Raw genomic sequence first — 20,164 nt, 5'->3', positions numbered from 1 at the left:
GAAATTAGATGACATGATTTGTTACCTCTCGTGCTCCATGGTATTTAGAGTGGAGGGATGCAACTTTTGCAATTTCTCTTTTGGGTGTTATTTTTCTATGCTAGTAACTAATCATGTATCAAAAAGAAAATGCCCATGTTCTTGCTTGGAAACAAGAAAATGTGTGTAAAATTGAGATTTCAATATTTACTGGCAAGGCCAACTTCACTGCCTGGACACTTTTGTTTTTCTTCCTTCTGATGACTGATAACCTGATGAAGTTTGAGGTATTGAAAATATACTTAAATGGTTATCACTTGCCTTACTGTTCATCTTAAGTCATCCACATCCAGACTTTTGGCAAGGGATGTATTAAAAGGAAAAAGAAGTGTCCAGATGGAGAAATTGGCCCTGCCAGCATGTCTTGAAATCTCACTTTTAAATGTGTTAATAATTAAGTGCATCTCCATTTAAATGAGAGCTGGAAGAGGCTACCCATATATGTACATCTGGAGTCTTGATACTCTATACTATTCATTAAAAGGCACTGAGGCCTCCAGGCAGCTCCAGTAAGTCATCTTTTATTTGAGTTGCTATCTCTGGCTAGCCAACAAAACTTATTATGAATGCAGGATTCAACTTTTGGCAGGAAGTTGTGTGTATAGATTGACATTCATACCACCCTGCTGTACAGGAGTAGATTTTGTCCAAAGCATGAAAAGGGCTAAAAACGGGCTAATGTAGTAGAGGTAAAATTGAGGGTGCTTTTGACCCATTATCAATGAAAATGACACCTTAACAAGCAATGATTAAGGAATTGCTTCTCTTTTAGGTAAGTGTTTTGATTCAGTGTTTCCTTCTGAAAAGTTGTATGATATACCACAATCAAAGAATGTATTTTTGGAAACTGAAAAAGAGCAGTTGAACATGAGGCATGTTGAATTCCATGAAGTATTTTAATACTTATTTAATTTTATTTATTATACTTTGTTGCTGTTTTCCATGTAGCGAGGTAGCTCAAGGAAACAGACGAAAGAATGGCCCAGTCCTCCCACATACACATGTATATACATAAACGCCCACGCATGCACATATGTATACCTATACATTTCATCGTATACATACATATATATACACAGACATATACATATATACTCATGTCCATATTCATACATGATGCCTTCATCCATTCCCGCCGCCACCCCGCCACACATGAAGTGGCACCCCCCTTCCCCTGCATGCGTGCAAGGTAGCACTAGGGAAAGATATCAAAGGCCTCATTCGTTCACACTCAGTCTCTAGTTGTCATGTGTAATGCACCAAAACCACAGCTCCCTCTCCACATCCAGGCCCCACAGAACTTTCCATGGTTTACCCCCAGATGCTTCACATGCCCTGGTTCAATCCATTGACAGCACATCGACCCCGGTATACCACATCATTCCAATTCACTCTATTCCTTGCACGCCTTTCCCCCTCCTGCATGTTCAGGCCCCAATCACCCAAAATCTTTTTCACTCTATCCTTCCACCTCCAATTTGGTCTCCCACTTCTCCTCGTTCCCTCCACCTCTGACACATATATCCTCTTTGTCAATCTTTCCTCACTCATTCTCTCCATGTGACCAAAACATTTCAATACACCCTCTTCTGCTCTCTCAACCACACTCTTTTTATTACCACACATCTCTCTCACCCTTTCATTAATTACTTGATCAAGCCACCTCAAACCACATGTTGTCCTGAAACATCTTATTTCCAACACATCCACCCTCCTTCGCACAACCCTATCTATAGCCCACACCTCGCAACCATATAACATTGTTTGAACCACAATGTATATTCCATCAAACATACCCACTTTTGCTTTCTGAGATAATGTTCGTTCTTGCCTTCCACAAATTCTTCAACGCTCCCAGAACCTTCGACCCCTCTCCCACCCTGTGACTCACTTCCGCTTCCATGGTTCTGTCTGCTGCAAGATCCGTTCCCAGATATCTAAAACACTTCACTTCCCCCAGTTTTTCTCCATTCAAACTTACCTCCCTGTTGACTTGTCCCTCATTCCTTCTGAACCTAATGATCTTGCTCTTATTTACAGTTATTTTCAGCTTTCTTCTTTCACACACTTTACCAGACTCAGTCACCAGCTTCTGCAGTTTCTCACCCAAAGCAGCCACCAGCACTGTATCATCAAAGAACAACTGACTCACTTCCCAAGCCCTCTCATCCAAAACAGACTGCATACTTGCCCCTCTCTCCGAAACTCTTGCATTCACCTTCCTAACAACTCCATCTATAAACAAATCAAAAGACCATGGAGATGTCACACACCCCTGACGCAAACTGACATTCACTGGGAACCAATCACTTTCCTCTCTTTATACTCATACACATGCCTTGCATCCTCGATAAAAACTTTTCACTGCTTCTAGCAACTTACCTCCCGCACCATATACTCTTAATACCTTCCACAGAGCATCTCTATTAACTCTATCATATGCCTTCTCCAGATCCATAAATGCTACATAAAAAACCATCTGTTTTTTAAATATTTCTCACATACATTCTTCAAAGCAAACACCTGATCCACACATCCTCTACCGTTTATGAAACCACACTGCTCTTCCCCAATCTGATGCCGTGTATATGCCTTCACGCTCTCAATCAATACTCTCCCTTATGATTTCCCAGGAATACTTGACAAACTTGTACCTCTGTAATTTGAACAACTTACCTTTATCCCCTTTGCCTTTGTACATTGGCACTATGCATGCATTCTGCCAATCCTTATGCACTTGACCATGAACCATACATACATTGAATATCCTCACCAACCAGTCAACAACACTGTCACCCCCTTTTATTGATAAATTCCACTGCAGTACCATCCAAACCCACCGCCATGCTGACTTTCATCTTCCGCAAAGCTTTCACTTTAATACTTAGTTATACTAAATCCAAACAAGTCTAGACAATATCTACCCAAGATTATTGTAAGAAGATACCAAGGAAATAGCTTTTCTGATTATCAAAATATGCCAAAAAAATTAATTGCAGTTGATTTCCAGAATACTGGAAGCTTGCTTATGTAAGACCAATTTTCAAAAATTGAGATGGAAAATGCATTTCAAACCACCATTCATGTCTTACTTTTGTTCTTGGTAGAGTGTTAAAGACAGTAATAAGAATAGCCTCCTTTGCTCACATGATGGAGATTAGATTATTTTTCATTTATGTAAGTAATGTTCTGCAAGTATGAATATGTAAATATGTGAATAGTGATAATGATATGTAAGATTATGTATAAAAGAAAGAGGCAGGAGGTCAAGGTACAAGAGGTGAAAAAGAGGGCAAATGAGAGTTGGAGTTAGAGACAATCATTAGATTTTAGGGAGAATGAAAAGAAGGTAAATAAAGTGCCTAAGACAAGAGAACAAATGGGAACATAGGTGAAGGGTGCTAATGGGGAGGTAATAACAAGTAGTGATGAAGTGAGGGGATGCAGTGAGTATTTTGAAAGTTCATTGAATGTGTTTGATGATAGAGTGGCAGTTATAAGGAGTTTTGGTCATGGTGGTGTGCGAAGTGAGAAGGCCTGGGAGAATGGTTTGGTGAACAGAGAGGAGGTAGTGAAAGCATTGCGGAAGATGAAAGTTGGCAAGGTGGTGGGATTGGATGGTATTGCATTGGAATTTATTAAAAAAGGGGATAACTGTGTTGTTGACTGGTTGGTAAGGATATTCAGTGTATGTATGGTTCATGGTGAAGTGCCTGAGGATTCGTGGAATGCATGCATAGTGCCATTGTACAAAGGCAAAGGGGATAAAGGTGAATGTTCAAATTACAGAGGTATAAGTTTGTTGAGTATTCCTGGGAAATTATATGGGAGGGTATTGATTGAGAGGGTGAAGGTATGTACAGATCATTAGATTGGGGAAGAACATTGTGGTTTCAGAAGTGGTTAGAGGATGTGTGGATTAGGTGTTTCGTTTGAAGAATGTATGTGAGAAATACTGAGAAAAACAGATGGATTTGTAAGTAGCATTTATGGATCTGAAGAAGGCATATGATAGAGTTGATAGAGATGCTTTGTGGAAGGTATTAAGAGTATATGGTGTGGGAGGTAAGTTGCTAGAAGCAGTGAAGTTTTTATCAAGGATGTCATATAAGGCATGTGTGTGAGTAGGAAGAGAGGAATGTGATTAGTTCCCAGTGAATGTCAGTTTGCGGCAGGGGTGCATGGTTGTTTAATTTGTTTATGGATGGGGTTGTTAGGGAGGTGAATGCAAGAGTTTTGGAGAGAGGGGCAAGTATGCAGTCTGTTGTGGATGAGAGGACTTGGGAAGTGAGTCAGTTGTTGTTCACTGATAATACAGTGCTGGTGGCTGATTCTTGTGAGTTTCTGCAGAAGTTTTTGACTGAATTTGGTAAAGTGTGTGAAAGAAGAAATCTGAGAGTAAATGTTTTTATCAAGGATGTAATATAAGGCATGTGTGTGAGTAGGAAGAGAGGAAAGTGATTGGTTCCCAGTGAATGTCGGTTTACGGCCGGGGTGCATGATGTCTGCATGGTTGTTTAATTTGTTTATGGATGGGGTTGTTAGGGAGGTGAATGCGAGAGTTTTGGAGAGTGGGGCAAGTATGCAGTCTGTTGTGGATTAGAGGGCTTGGGAAGGAAGGAAGTTGTTCGCTGATGATACAGTGCTGGTGGCTGATTCGTGTGAGCTTCTGCAGAAGTTTTTGACTGAGTTTGGTAAAGTGTGTGAAAGAAGAAATCTGAGAGCAAGGTTATTAGGTTCAGTAGGGTTGAGGTATAAGTTAATTGGGAGGTAAGTTTGAATGGAGAAAAACTGGAGGAAGTGAAGTGTTTCAGATGTCTGTGACTGGATTTAGCAGTGGATGGAACCATGGAAGCGGAAGTGAGTCACAGGGTGGGTGAGGGGTCGAAAGGTTCTGGGAGCATTGCAGAACGTTTGGAAGGCAAGAATGTTATATTGGGGAGCAAAAATGGATATGTTTGAAGGAATAGTGGTTCCAACAATGCTATATGGTTTCGAGGCGTGGGCTATAGATAGGGTTATGCAGAGGAGGGTGGATGTGTTAGAAATGAAACATTTGAGGACAATATGTGGTGTGAGGTTGTTTGATCGAGTAAGTATTGCAAGGGTAGGAGAGATGTGTGGTAATAAAAAGAGTGTGGTTGAGAGAGCAGAAGAGGGTTTATTGAAATGGTTTGGTCATGTGGAGAGAACGAGTGAGGAAAGATTGACCAAGAGGATGTATGTGCCAGAGGTGGAGGGAACAAGAAGTGGGAGACCAAATTGGAGGTGGAAGGATGGAGTGAAAAAGATTTTAAGTGATCAGGGCCTGAGATACAGGAGGGTGAAAGGCCCACAAGAAATGGAGTGAATTGGAACGATGTGGTATACTGGGGTCGATGTGCTGTCAATGGATTGAACCAGGCCCTGCATGTGAAGCGTTTGGGGTAAACCATGGAAAGTTTTGTGGGGCCTGGATGTGGAAAGGGAGCTGTGGTTTCGATGCATTACACATTACAGCTAGAGACTGAATGTGAACGAATGTGGTCTCTGTTGTCTTCTCTTAGCACTGCCTCATGCACGTGAGGGGGGAGGGGGGTGCTGTTTCACATGTGGCAGGGTGGCGACGGGAATGGATGAAGGCAGCAAGTATGAGTGTGTACATGTGTATATATGTATATGTCTGTGTATGTATATGTATGTATGCGTTGAAATGTATCGGTATGTATATGTACATGTGTGGGCATTTGTGTATATACATGTGTATGTGGGTGGGTTGAGCCATTTTTTTGTCTGTTTCCCTGCGCTACCTCACTAACGAAGGAGACAGCGACTAAGTATGATAGGAAAATAGAAATAAGATTATGTATAATATGTAAAGGAATATGTAAGTGTTATGTTTGAGATGTGTAAAATCTCAGCTGGAACCATAAAATGTGCAACCCATAATTATTGTATGCTAACATAAATAAGCACCATCCATGCTGCCAGCCAGAGCCCATCCTGTCAACTCAGTATCTTTCCACACGAGTGTAGAGGAAAGTATACAGTGATACTTTTTTGGGAATATTCTTCATCGACATATGATATAGAGGTTTTCTCTAGGGGAAAAATATAGATTGTTTTCCAACCTGGATGGGCGTCATTTCAGATGAATGGTGCAGGAATCAGGTTTTTATACTATTAAGTCAATGTTTTTCTCCTGCTTCACATAGTAGTGAGAGTGGCCGTGCATCACCATCTACGAGAGAAGCCATTGCTGGAATGTTAAGTATGAGTCGGGTTGTTCCTGGTGGACGGACACCATCAAGAAAACTGAGTTCTGCTAATTCACGCCAGCCCAAACCCAGAAGACGGTATGATGATGATGAAAACATGAGCAAAGTCCATCAGGATGAAGATTATGGTAAGATCTTAATGAAATATTATTTCTTTTTTAGTTGATCTGTTGAACTTATTTGTCTGTGGAAACATTGATGTTTGAGAAGTGAAGGGTTAAGGGGATTTGTTTTCTCTCATTGTTAGCATTCACTTTGCATCTTCATTTGGTATTTGCCTATCAGTCTCAGAATTTACACTGTTCATGTGAATTGTTTTCCCATTTGCTTTTTTTCTTCATCTTATTACTTTTATGTACTTTATCCTAATGTTTTACTAATAGTTATAGTGCAGGAACTAGACTTATGTCCTTGGTATATGATATCAACCAAACCAGTTCTTGAGCAAGTATTGTAGTGTTGGCTTTGTTTCATTGACTCTTGAAGAATTAGAGGTGATTAATAAGTGAAATGCTTGGTGGATAATGGATGGATCACCTTGCTTTAGAGTAACATGTAAAGGTCTTGAACAGGTAAGATTGTTAAGGATTTGACTTGAACATATGGAGATGGTCAGTAGGCTGGTTCCTCTGTTGTTGATGTGGAAGATTCAGGTCTAGTTGATTCTAAAAAGAGAACGGCTCCTATTAAAGGCAAGATGAGTCTCCATGTCGCTTTTTTATGGGATTGGTTCATGGGTCCTGTTACATGGTTAGGAGGACCTGCCTTTTGTGAAGTTGAACATACACGAGGCTGCAGGGCTGGTTACCTGTTCCCAGACTTGTTTCTTTTTATCTGGAAGGAAGAATCTTATGACTTAGACAATCATCCTCTTTTCTTAATGGAAGATGCTTCAGTTCTTTTGAAAGGAGCCATATTTTTTTTGAAAAAGAATGTGTGCTTTTCTTTAATCTATCAGATCAGAATTTACTTTCTAAGAGAGAATTCTAAGCCCACTCTTTTCAAAACTTTATTGGCTATGATGGATTTTAGTATTCTCGGCAGGTTTGCTCCTAGTTTACGTATATGTTTTTGTTAATTGCAAATTTCATTGGTTATGAGCTGCTTACAGAATTTGCATGTGAACAAGGGTCTCTCCACTGAGTCATGATCAACTCCACTTTTTGCTTTATTTTTGAATAGGTTCCCTTAACATACATATTCTCACGTAGTTGAATAACTCTATGTTTTAGAATATGCAAAGTGAGAGAGTCATAGCAAGGGGTTTGATGAAATGAGGAGAGATGTTGAATGCATTGCAATGTGGGGAAAGTGGCTGGAGTGGATGGGATTGCATTTGAAAATTTCAAGAAAGCGGATGGCAATATTACTGATTGATAGATTGGGATTTTTAGTGTTCATAGGGCTTAAGATGTTGTGCCTGAGGATTGGTGAAATGCCTGTTTAGTGCCAATTTAAAAGTGCAGCTTAGACAAAACTATAAGTATTTGTAATCGGTGTTATTCATTTTTCAAAAAGCAAAATTATATGCTTATAGAATTATTAGCTGAACGGGTCGGACACAGTGTTATCATGGCTTAGTGGATGCTGGCAAAACTCCCTCCACTATTACTATAAATACCTTCTCCTGCCTCATCATGGTCAGTTTTCAGTGTAGGATGAATCATTATCTATAAAGTCATTCAACATATGGTCTGAAGACATCATCATAATCCTCAAGTAATTCAAGCATATTGTGTCTGAACATTTACAGCTCATTACGAGCTGCCCAGTTTCATACCTAAAAAGCTTATGTGAATGTGCTGTCATTGGTATGGCTGAAGGATAGCTGACTGTCAGGAGAACTTTTTGTGCGCTGCCTCCTTGACAATCACCAAAACTAAGTAGGTGACCTTGAAATAGAGGCATTAAACTTGATACATAAAATATACAATGAAAAACATTTTTCAGCTTGTGTAAATATCAATTTTATTGTTCTATATTCTTTTATTGTACATAATCACTGTTTCCTGTGTCAGCAAGGTAGTGCCAGAAAACAGAGGAAGAATGGCCCATCCACTTGTGGGAGGAAGTACCAGGAGAGATTGAGTGCAGAATGGAAAAAGGTGAAAGCAAATGACGTAAGGGGATTGAGGGAGGAATGGGATTATTTAGGGAAGCAGTGATGTTCGCAAAAGTTGCCTGTGGCATGAGAAAGGTGGAAGGTGGGCAGATTAGAAAGGGTAGTGAGTGGTGGGATGAGGAAGTAAGATTGTTAGTGAAAGAGAAGAGACAGACGTTTGGATGATTTTTGCAGGGAAGTAGTGCGAATGAATGGGAGATGTATAAAAGAAAGAGGCAGGAGGTCAAGAGAAATGTGCAAGAAGTGAAAAAGAGGGCAGATGAGAGTTGGGGCGAGTGAGTGCCATTAAATTTTAGGGAGAATAAAAAGATGTTTTGGAAGGAGGTAAATAAAGTGCGTAAGACAAGAGAACAAATGGGAACATCGGTGAAGGGGGCTAATGGGGAGGTAGTAACAAGTAGTGGTGAAGTGAGAAGGAGATGGAGTGAGAATTTTGAAGGTTTGTTGAATTTGTTTGATAATAGAGTGGCTGATATAGGGTGTTTTGGTCAAGGTGGTGTGTGAAGTAAGAGGGTCAGGGAGAATGGTTTGGTGAACAGAGAAGAGGTAGTGAAAGCATTGCGGAAGATGAAAGTTGGCAAGGCAATGGGATTAGATGTTATTGCAGTGGAATTTATTAAAAAAAAGGGGGTGACTATGTTGTTGCCTGGGTGGTGAGGATATTCAATGTATGTATGGTTCATGGTGAAGTGCCTGAGGATTGGCAGAATGCATGCATAGTGCCATTGTACAAAGGCAAAGGGGATAAAGGTGAGTGCTCAAATTACAGAGGTATAAGTTTGTTGAGTATTCTTGGGAAATTATATGGGAGGGTATTGATTGAGAGGGTGAAGGCATGTACAGAGCATCAGACTGGGGAAGGGCTGTGTGGTTTCAGAAGTGGCAGAGGATATGTGGATCAGGTGTTTGCTTTGAAGAATGTATGTGAGAAATACTAAGAAAAACAGATGGATTTGTATGTAGCATTTATGGATCTGGAGAAGGCGTATGATAGAGTTGATAGAGATGGTCTGTGGAAGGTATTAAGAATATATGGTGTGAGAGGCAAGTTGGTAGAAGCAGTGAAAAGTTCTTATCAAGGATGTAAGGCATATATACGAGTAGGAAGAGAGGAAAGTGATTGGTTCTCACTGAACGTCGGTTTGTGGCAGGGATGCATGATGTCTCTATGATTGTTTAATTTGTTTATGGATGGGGTTGTTAGGGAGATGAATGCAAGAGTTTTGGAGAGAGGGGCAAGTATGCAGTCTGTTGTGGGTGAGAGGGCTTGGGAAGTGAATCAGTTGTTGTTCACTGATGATACAGTGCTGGTGGCTGATTCATGTGAGAAACTGCAGAAGCTGGTGACTGAGTTTGGTAAAGTGTGTGAAAGAAAGCTGAGAGTAAATGTGAGTAAGAGCAAGGTTATTAGGTACAGCAGGGTTGAGGGACAAGTCAATTGGGAGGTACGTTTGAATGGAGAAAAACTAGGAATTAAGTGTTTTAGATATCTGGGAGTGGATTTGGCAGCGGATGGAACCATGGAAGCGAAAGTGAGTTACAGGGTGGGGGAGGGGCTGAAAATTCTGGGAGCGTTGAAAAATGTGTGGAAGACGAGAACATTATCTCGGAAAGCAAAAATGGGTATGTTTGAAGGAATAGTGGTTCCAACAATGTTGTATAGATGCAAGGCATGGGCTATAGATAGGGTTGTGTGAAAGAGGGTGGATGTGTTGGAAATGAGATGATTGAGGACAGCATGTGGTGTAAGGTGATTTGATCGAGTAAGTAATGAAAGGGTAATAGAGATATGTGGTGATAAAAAGATTGTGGTTGAGAGAGCAGAAGAGGGTGTGTTGAAATGGTTTGGTCACATGGAGAGAATGAGTAAGGAAAGATTGACAGAGGATATATGTGTCAGAGGTGGAGGGAACGAGGAGAAGAGGGAGACCAAATTAGAGTTGGAAGGATGGAGTGAAAGATATTTTGAGCGATTGGGGCCTGAACATGCTGGAGGGTGAAAGGCGTGCAAGGAATAGAGTGAATTGGAATGCTGTGGTATACCGGGTGTCGACGTGCTGTCAATGGATTGAACCAGGGCATGTGAAGCGTCGCATGTGAAGCATCTGGGGTAACCCATGGAAAGTTTTGTGGGGCCTGGATATGGAAAGGAGCTGTGGTTTCAGTGCATTATACTGTACATGACAGCTAAAGACTGATTGTGAACAAATGTGGCCTTTGTTGTCTTTTCCTAGCGCTACCTCACGCACATGTGGGGGGGAGGGGGCTGTCATTTCATGTTTGGTGGAGTGGTGACGGGAATGAATAAAGGCAGCAAGTATGAGTTTTATACATGTGTTTATATGTATAAATTTGTGTATGTATATATATGTATACGTTGAAATGTATAGGTATGTATATGTGTGTGTGTGTGGACGTGTATGTATATACATGTGTATGTGGGTGGGTTGGGCCATTCTTTCATCTGTTTCCTTGCACTACCTCACTAACACAGGAGACAGTAACAAAGTACAATAATAAGAAAGTGTGAATGGTGAAAAATTGGAGGATATCTGGGTAGTGGATTTAGCAGCGGATGGAACCATGGAAGCGGAAGTGAGTCAGAGGGTGGGGAAGCAGGTGAAGGTACTGGGAGCATTGAAGATTGCATGAAAGGCGAGAATGTTATCTTGGAGAGCAAAAATGGGTATGTTTGAAGGAATAGTGGTTCCAACAATGTTATATGGTTGCGAGGCATGGGCTAGAGATAGGGTTGTGCAGAGGAGGGTGGATGTGTTGGAAATGAGATGTTTGAGGACAATATGTGGTGTGAGGTGGTTTGATCGAGTAAGTAATGAGAGGGTAAGAGAGATGTGTGGTAATAAAAAGAGCGTGGTTGAGAGAGCAGAAGAGGGTGTATTAAAATTTTTTGGCCACATGGAGAGAATGAGTGAGGAAAGATTGACAAAGAGGATATATGTGTCAGAGATAGAGGGAGCGAGGAGAAATGGGAGACCAGTTGGAGGTGGAAGGATGGAGTGTAAAAGATTTTGAGTTATCTGGGCCTGAACATGCAGGAGGGTGAAAGGTGTGCAAGGAATAAAGTGAATTGGAATGATGTGGTATACCAGGGTCGACGTGCTGTCGATGGATTGAACCAGGGCATGTGAAGCATTTAGGGTAAACCGTGGAAAGTTTTGTGGGACCTGGATGTGGAAAGGGAGCTGAGGTTTTGGTGCATTACACATGACCGCTAGAGACTGAGTGTGAATGAATGTGGCCTTTTTTTGTCTTTTCCTAGTGCTACCATGTTTGAATGGGGGGATGCTATTTCATTTGTGGTGGGGTGGCAATGGGGATGGATGAATGCAGCAAGTATGAATATGTACACATGTATATATGTATATGTCTGTGTATGTATATGTATGTATACGTTGAAATGTATAGGTATGTATATGTGCGTGTATGGCCGTTTATGTATATACATGTGTATGTGGGTGGGTTGGGCCATTCTTTTGTCTGTTTCCTTGCGCTTTCTCACTATGCGGGAGACGTTGATTAAGTATAATAAATTAAATAGTTTGAACGCTCACCTTTATCCCCTTTGTACAGTGGCACTGTGCATGCATTCCGCCAATCCTCAGGCACTTGACCATAGTCGGTACAAATATTGAATATCCTTACCAACCAATCAACAACACAGTTACCCCTTTTTTTTTAATAAATTCCACTGCATTACCTTCCAAAGCCACTGCCTTGCTGGATTTCATCTTACACAAAGCTTTCACTACCTCTTCTCTTTTTACTAAACCTTTCTCCCAGACCCTCTCACTTCGCACACCACCCCAACCAAAACAACCTATATCTGCCACTCTATCATCAAACACATTCAGCAAACCTTCTAATTACTCACTCCCTCTTCCTCTCTCTTCATCAGTACCTGTAATTACATCCCCACTTGCCCCATTCACTGATGTTCCCATTTGTTCTCTTGTCTTAATGCACGTTATTTACCTCCTTCCAAGACTATCTTTTTATTCTTCCTAAAATTTAATGATCCTCTCTCACCCCAAACTCTCATTTGCCCTCTTTTTCAACCCTTGCACCTTTCTCTTGACCTCCTGCCGCTTTCTTTTATATGTCTTCCAGTCATTTATACATCTAGTCATTTGCCCTACTTCCCTACAAGTATCATCCAAACTCATCTCTTTTCTCTTTCACTAACAACCTTATTTCTTCATCCCACCACTCACTACCCTTTCTAATTTGCCCACCTCCCACCTTTCTCATGCCACATGCATCTTTTGCAGAAGCTGTCATTACTTCCATGAATACATCCCATTCCTCACCCATTTTCCTCACATCATTTGCTCTCACCTTTTGCCATTCTACACTCAGTCTCTCCTGTTATTTCCTCACACAAGTCTCCTTTCCAAGCTCACTTACTCTCACCACTCTCTTCTCCCAAACATTCTCTCTTCTTGTTTGAAAACCTCTAATTTTTTTGATACTTTCATAAACTTTAGATATATTTGATATTAGATTGGTCTTTGCTGTTTTGGCATTACCAAAAGTATAGATCCATCCTTTGCATTGATGTTATATATGCCATTTTGTGTTTTCAATTATACTGATGAGTAGATGATGTGTGAAGGCAAAACTGTTGTTCAGTGGATGTAGAGAGAGTATATGGAAGCTTGAAAAGTGGTCATGACACTTGTGACTATTTGAAGGCAGTGGTTTTTCTATGGCATAAAGCTATATGAGTATAATAGGAACTGCAAGAACTACAGAGGAGCAGCTTCTCTTATCACTGTTGAAGGAATGTATGAGGGGATAGTTTTTGATCGTTATTTAAAGAATGGATGGACCCCTCTTAAATGAAAAACAAGGTTTGTGTATTTGGGAAGGGTGTACTGACACCAGATTCTTATTCGTATACAGTTGGGAAAAAATCTGTGGGAAAAAATTAATTTATGTCTTTACAAATTTCATATCACCAAGTGTATAGGAAATCCCTCTTGGAGATACAAGGTGAGAGATATGCTCTGGCAAACAACCCTTCCCCAGGCAAAACCTCCTAGGTATTCATAGGAAGGGAAGAAAGTCTAACCCTATATGGCTTTGCATGTATGAACGTATTTTTGGGATGAGTTAGTGGCTTGAAATGAAATTAGATGTTTGATTATTTTTTTCTAGTTGTTTAATGTTTTAATGGATGGGTGTTACATGAGTGAGATGGGGGTAATACTCTGCTGTTAGATGAATTAGAGGAGTTATATGGAATGATTGGCTTCTTAGGTGAGGCATGTTGGAGGTTGCTGAGGGCAAATATGAATGAAAGTAATGCTTTGACTTTTGTAAAAATGAAGTGTCATAATGTAATAACACTTCAAATGTTGAAGAGCTTAGCTTTGGATGAATTTAGGTAACTGGGAGTTTAGAGGAGAATCATGGGCAAGAAAGGAATAATGAAGATGCAGTGAAGTCTTGAGTGAATGGAAAAGATATATATTTAGAGTGCTTAAGAAGTTTGTGTTAAGTACTGCTTGTTGCTACTATGATGTACGGATATGAAACCCAAATTTTTATAGGTCTGGATTGGTAAAGAAAAGGAGCATTGTAGATGGATGACTTACATTTTATCATTGGAATTAGAAGAACAAATAGATACTGAAGATGTGATAAGGATGTATTTTGTGAAGAATGGACAAGCATGAAAGTAATTTAGGATGATTGGTTCATGTAGAATATGTTGGAGATGAATAGTTGGTTAAAAGGACTATAGATTAGACTATGCAATACTCGGCAAGCTGCTGTGTCACATGATTATTGTGTAGCCATCAGCAACTCAAGGGTGGCCCGTTTCAACAACTGCTTCTTTCCCAACATGTCAAAGCTTTGGAGCTCTACCTTCTCATGTCTTTCCCAATAACTATGACCTGACACATCTCAGAAGACATGTTTTTTACTTTCTCAAAAATTTGTAAATATTTTCCCCTTGTCTTTTCTTTTTCCATTTGATAATTCTCTCTGTATTTCAATTAGGGCCCTTCCTTGATGTGGACTATTGCCCATGACTGGAGCCTAAACTTGAAAAAAAGTTAAAGATGCAAGGAATAGATGGCTGGCAGGGAATCAGTTAGAACCAGGGATATTTCAGACAAGGATGCCAGAGGAATGATTTGGGATTGGATAGCACTTTTTGTGCAGCAGTGGTGTGAATGGAGATGTTGGTTTCACTTGAATCCACATAGTGTAGAGTGAAGAATTAAGGACTTTTGTAACTGTTGAAGTCCATGTTGATATTATCATGGAGTGAAAGTTTAAGGAGCACTTTTATAAATGGAAAAGTCCATGTTTCATTTTAATTCCATAGGTATAAATCGAGGATGTTAGAGTGATTTTATGCTGTATGTATGTATGCAACCAAATGGAACTGGGGATAGAGTCATTGATGATGAATCGACAGAATTGTACTAGCATGGTTGAAAGTATATTTAGTAGTGCAGTTGAAAGCAAGCTGCCTGCCTTCCTATTTTACATGTATAAAGCAGGGTGTTTGTGATACTTGGCTTTTTTGGGCAAAATTATTGAATTATCTTTGTCATAATATGTTAAAAATGACTTCATTGAACATTGGTTTTTCCACAGTGTACCCAACTCTTGATATATCTGATGATGAAGATTTTCCTGTCTTTAAACCACGTGGTAAAAAGAAGGAAGATGAAGCTTGGAACCCCAAAGCTCGTGTACGAGTTCAAGGGCCCCGGCCGGAACGACCCATGAGACAAGGGGTACGGAGACAAGCAGTAGAGAAGGGACTAGAGCAAGCAGCAGCCAGAAGACAAAACTTACCTGTAAGTTGCAGTGCCCAAAATACTGTAAGAATGTATTTGAATTTATGAATTTAGATCATATTTTAGGGAAGCAACTTTAAGGGCTCTATTGTTGTTTGTTATTTTAAGGTTTGAGAGTGTGTAATAGTGTAAGGCATTTGCAGCTGACTGCAACTTGAGAATGTATGTTATACATAAAAATTTTGGCATTTGGCAGCACTCAAAGGACTATTGGTAATCCATCAGGGTAGCTGGTCCAAGATATAGAAAGCCCAAGTGTCCCAAAAGAGTATCTACCACATCCAGCATCTGTCCTTCATGGTTTAACCAGTCTTTCAATGTATACATACATATACATACTCAGACATATATACACATGTACATATTCATACTTGCCGTCATTCATTCCTATCGCTACCTCGCCACACATGAAGTAGCATATCTCCCCTCCCCTCCAGCGAGGTAGTGCCAGAAAAAGAGAAAGAAAAAGCCTCATCTGTTCACACTCAGTCTCTAGCTGTCATGTGTAATGCACAGAAACCACAGCTCCCTTTCCACATCCAGGCCCCACAGAGCTTTCCATGGTTTACCCCAGATGCTTCACATGCCCTGGTTCAATCCATTGACAGCACATTGACCCCAGTTTACCACATTGTTCCAGTTCACTCTCTTCCTTGCACGCCTTTCACCCTCCTGCATGTTCAGGCCCTGATCGCTCACAATCTTTTTCACTCCATCCTTCCACCTCCAGTTTCGGCTCCCACTTCTCCTCGTTCTCTCCACCTCTGACACATATATCCTCTTTGTCAATCTATCCTCACCCATTCTCTCCATGTGACCAAATCATTTCACCACACCCTCTTCTGCTCTCTCAACTACACTCTTTTTATTACCACACATCTCTCTTACCCTTTCATTATTTACTTGATCAAAATACCTCACACCACATATTGTCCTCAAACATTTCATTTCCAACACATCCACCCTCCTCTGCACAACCCTATCTATAGCACATGCCTCACAACCGTATAACTTTGTTGGAACCACTATTCCTTCAAACATACCCATGTATGGGTGTTTATGTGTATATTTCTTTTTTCTTATACATATTCGCCATTTCCCACATTAGCGAGGTAGCATTAAGAACAGAGGACTAAGCCTTAGAGGGAATACTTTTATGAATATGGACTTTTTTCTATACCAATTAATGATTGCCTTTTCTTAGGCTCTAAATAGAATGTTCTATGCTATCTTGTCAAGTCCAGTATGTTTCTCATCCAACTGTGTTGTTTCATGTTCAGCAGTCCAGATTTAGAGAAAGTCTAATTGTGTTTTAACATCCTTACTAGTAAATTGAGTAATCTCTGGTAGGAGAGGTGGTATATTATTTCTTTTGGGTGATTAGAGAGCTAATATGCCTACCTACATTTGGACGATTTTTGCATGGAAAAAATGCAATTGAGTGGGAGATGTATAAAAGAAAGAGACAGGAGGTCAAGAGAAAGGTGCAAGAGGTGAAAAAGAGGGCAAATGAGAGTTGGGGTGAGAGAGTATCATTAAATTTTAGGGAGAATAAAAAAATGTTCTGGAAGGAGGTAAATAAAGTGCGTAAGACAAGGGAGCAAATGGGAACTTCAGTGAAGGGCGCAAATGGGGAGGTGATAACAAGTAGTGGTGATGTGAGAAGGAGATGGAGTGAGTATTTTGAAAGTTTGTTGAATGTGTTTGATGATAGAGTGGCAGATATAGGGTGTTTTGGTCGAGGTGGTGTGCAAAGTGAGAGGGTTAGGGAAAATGATTTGGTAAACAGAGAAGAGGCAGTAAAAGCTTTGCAGAAGATGAAAGCCGGCAAGGCAGCAGGTTTGGATGGTATTGCAGTGGAATTTATTAAAAGAGGGGGTGACTGTATTATTGACTGGTTGGTAAGGTTATTTAATGTATGTGTGACTCATGGTGAGGTGCCTGAGGATTGGCGGAATGCTTGCATAGTGCCATTGTACAAAGGCAAAGGGGATAAGAGTGAGTGCTCAAATTACAGAGGTATAAGTTTGTTGAGTATTCCTGGTAAGTAAATTATATGGGAGGGTATTGATTGAGAGGGTGAAGGCATGTACAGAGCATCAGATTGGGGAAGAGCAGTGTGGTTTCAGAAGTGATAGAGGATGTGTGGATCAGGTGTTTGCTTTGAAGAATGTATGTGAGAAATACTTAGAAAAGCAATTGGATTTGTATGTAGCATTTATGGATCTGGAGAAGGCATATGATAGAGTTGATAGAGATGCTCTGTGGAATGTATTAAGAATATATGGTATGGGAGGCAAGTTGTTAGAAGCAGTGAAAAGTTTTTGTCGAGGATGTAAGGCATGTGTACGTGTAGGAAGAGAGGAAAGTGATTGGTTCTCAGTGAATGTAGGTTTGCGGCAGGGGTGTGTGATGTCTCCATGGTTGTTTGATTTGTTTATGGATGGGGTTGTTAGGGAGGTGAATGCAAGAGTTTTGGAAAGAGGGGCAAGTATGAAGTCTGTTGAGGATGAGAGAGCTTGGGAAGTGAGTCAGTTGTTGTTCGCTGATGATACAGTGCTGGTGGCTGATTCGTGTGAGAAACTGCAGAAGCTGGTGACTGAGTTTGGTAGAGTGTGTGAAAGAATAAAGTTCAGAGTAAATGTGAATAAGAGCAAGGTTATTAGGTACAGTAGGGTTGAGGGTCAAGTCAATTGGGAGGTAAGTTTGAATGGAGAAAAACTGGAGGAAGTAAAGTGTTTTAGATATCTGGGAGTGGATGTGGCAGCGGATGGAACCATGGAAGCGGAAGTGGATCATAGGGTGGGGGAGGGGGCGAAAATCCTGGGAGCCTTGAAGAATGTGTGGAAGTCAAGAACATTATCTCGGAAAGCAAAAATGGGTATGTTTGAAGGAATAGTGGTTCCAACAATGTTGTATGGTTGCGAGGCGTGGGCTATGGATAGAGTTGTGCGCAGGAGGGTGGATGTGCTGGAAATGAGATGTTTGAGGACAATGTGTGGTGTGAGGTGGTTTGATCGAGTAAGTAACGTAAGGGTAAGAGAGATGTGTGGAAATAAAAAGAGCGTGGTTGAGAGATCAGAAGAGGGTGTTTTGAAATGGTTTGGGCACATGGAGAGAATGAGTGAGGATAGATTGACCAAGAGGATATATGTGTCGGAGGTGGAAGGAACGAGGAGAAGTGGGAGACCAAATTGGAGGTGGAAAGATGGAGTGAAAAAGATTTTGAGTGATCGGGGCCTGAGCATGCAGGAGGGTGAAAGGAGGGCAAGGAATAGAGTGAATTGGATAGATGTGGTATACCGGGGTCGACGTGCTGTCAGTGGATTGAATCAGGGCATGTGAAGCGTCTGGGGTAAACCATGGAAAGCTGTGTAGGTATGTATATTTGCGTGTGTGGATGTGTATGTATATACATGTGTATGGGGGTGGGTTGGGCCATTTCTTTCGTCTGTTTCCTTGCGCTACCTCGCAAGCACGGGAGACAGCGACAAAGCAAAAAAAAAAAAAAATTATATATGCTACTAATCTCCATTTAAGTTATTATACATTCAAGTGCTTTTGAATGCCAAAAACAATGAGCAGATTGTTAACTAGTTTATTACCAAGCTGATTTGACTGGATGGGACGATTTAGCATGTTCTGTAACATATCCTCTCCGAATGCTGATTTTTCCCCGTGTAAAATTGAACTAGGTAGTTTATTTCATAGTAATATTATATTTTAATGACATGTAACCGTGCATTTTCATACTTTAGCAAATTACAAGTTGTAACATCTGCTTATGCTGTCACCCAATATTTAGGGTAGCATCCTCTTAGGTGAGAAAAGATCAAGTAGTTTAGATTTAGTAAGATGGGACTGATCAGTCCAAGGCATATCAGAATGAAAAAAACCATGATAACCCTAATCTGCAGCAAAATCACACTCTGAAAACTCTGCTAGGTACAATTTGAAGCAAGTTTTAAGCAAAATATCTATGAATTATGTACTCTGTTGTTTTTCTCTTACTTCATTTTGTAATCCCAAACAGGCTGCCAAAAGAGCGTACTATCGGAAAAAGCAGCGGAGTATAGATTCTCAACCAAGTACCTCCTCAGGTGTAGCAGGACTCAAGGGAATTAGTAAAAGTAAGTACATGTCAGTTGGGAGGTAAGTTTGAATGGAGAAAAACTGGAGGAAGTGAAGTGTTTTAGATATCTTGGAGTGGATTTGGCAGCGGATGGAACCAAGGAAGTGGAAGTGAATCATAGGGTGGGGGAGGGGGTAAAAGTTCTGGGAGCGTTGAAGAATGTGTGGAAGTCAAGAACGTTATCTTGGAAAGCAAAAATGGTTGTGTTTGAAGGAATAGTGGTTCCAACAATGTTATATGGTTGCAAGGCGTGGGCTATAGATAGAGTTGTGCAGAGGAGGGTGGGTGCACTGGAAATGAGAAGTTTGAGAACAATTTGTGGTGTAAGGTGGTTTGATCGAGTAAGTAATGAAAGGGTAAGAGAGATGTGAGGTGGTAAAAAGAGTGTCGTTGAGAGAGCAGAAGAGGGTGTTTTGAAATGGTTTGGTCATATGGGGAGAATGAGTGAGGAAAGATTGACCAAGAGGATATATGTGTCAGAGGTGGAGGGAACGAGGAGAAGTGGGAGACCAAATTGGAGGTTGAAAGATGGAGTGAAAAAGATTTTGAGTGATCAGGGCCTGAACATGCAGGAGGGTGTAAGGCGTGCAAGGAATAGAGTGAATTGGAACAATGTGGTATACTGGGTTTGATGTGCTATCAATGGATTAAACCAGGGCATGTGAAACATCAGGGGTAAACCATGGAAAGTTCTGTGGGGCCTGGATGTGGAAAGGGAGCTGTGGTTTCGGTGAATTATACATGACAGCTAGAGTCTGAGTGTGAGTGAATGTGG

General features: G+C 40.7%; 1 protein-coding gene across 1 annotated transcript in view; it reads left to right on the top strand.

Annotated features, from left to right (window-relative positions):
- LOC139767311 (histone lysine demethylase PHF8-like) overlaps window positions 1-20,164 on the top strand; it is a 130,308-nt gene that overhangs the window by 84,609 nt on the left and 25,535 nt on the right. The window contains exons 15-17 of the mRNA XM_071696581.1: window positions 6,234-6,424; window positions 15,052-15,257; window positions 19,291-19,387. Of these exons, the coding sequence (XP_071552682.1) occupies window positions 6,234-6,424; window positions 15,052-15,257; window positions 19,291-19,387 (494 nt within the window). The remainder of the gene's footprint in view (window positions 1-6,233; window positions 6,425-15,051; window positions 15,258-19,290; window positions 19,388-20,164) is intronic.

Source organism: Panulirus ornatus, chromosome 59, assembly GCF_036320965.1.
Source record: "Panulirus ornatus isolate Po-2019 chromosome 59, ASM3632096v1, whole genome shotgun sequence".
NCBI lineage: Eukaryota > Metazoa > Arthropoda > Malacostraca > Decapoda > Palinuridae > Panulirus > Panulirus ornatus.
The sequence above is the reverse complement of the archived record's forward strand: the minus strand, read 5'-3'. Positions and strand labels throughout refer to the sequence as shown.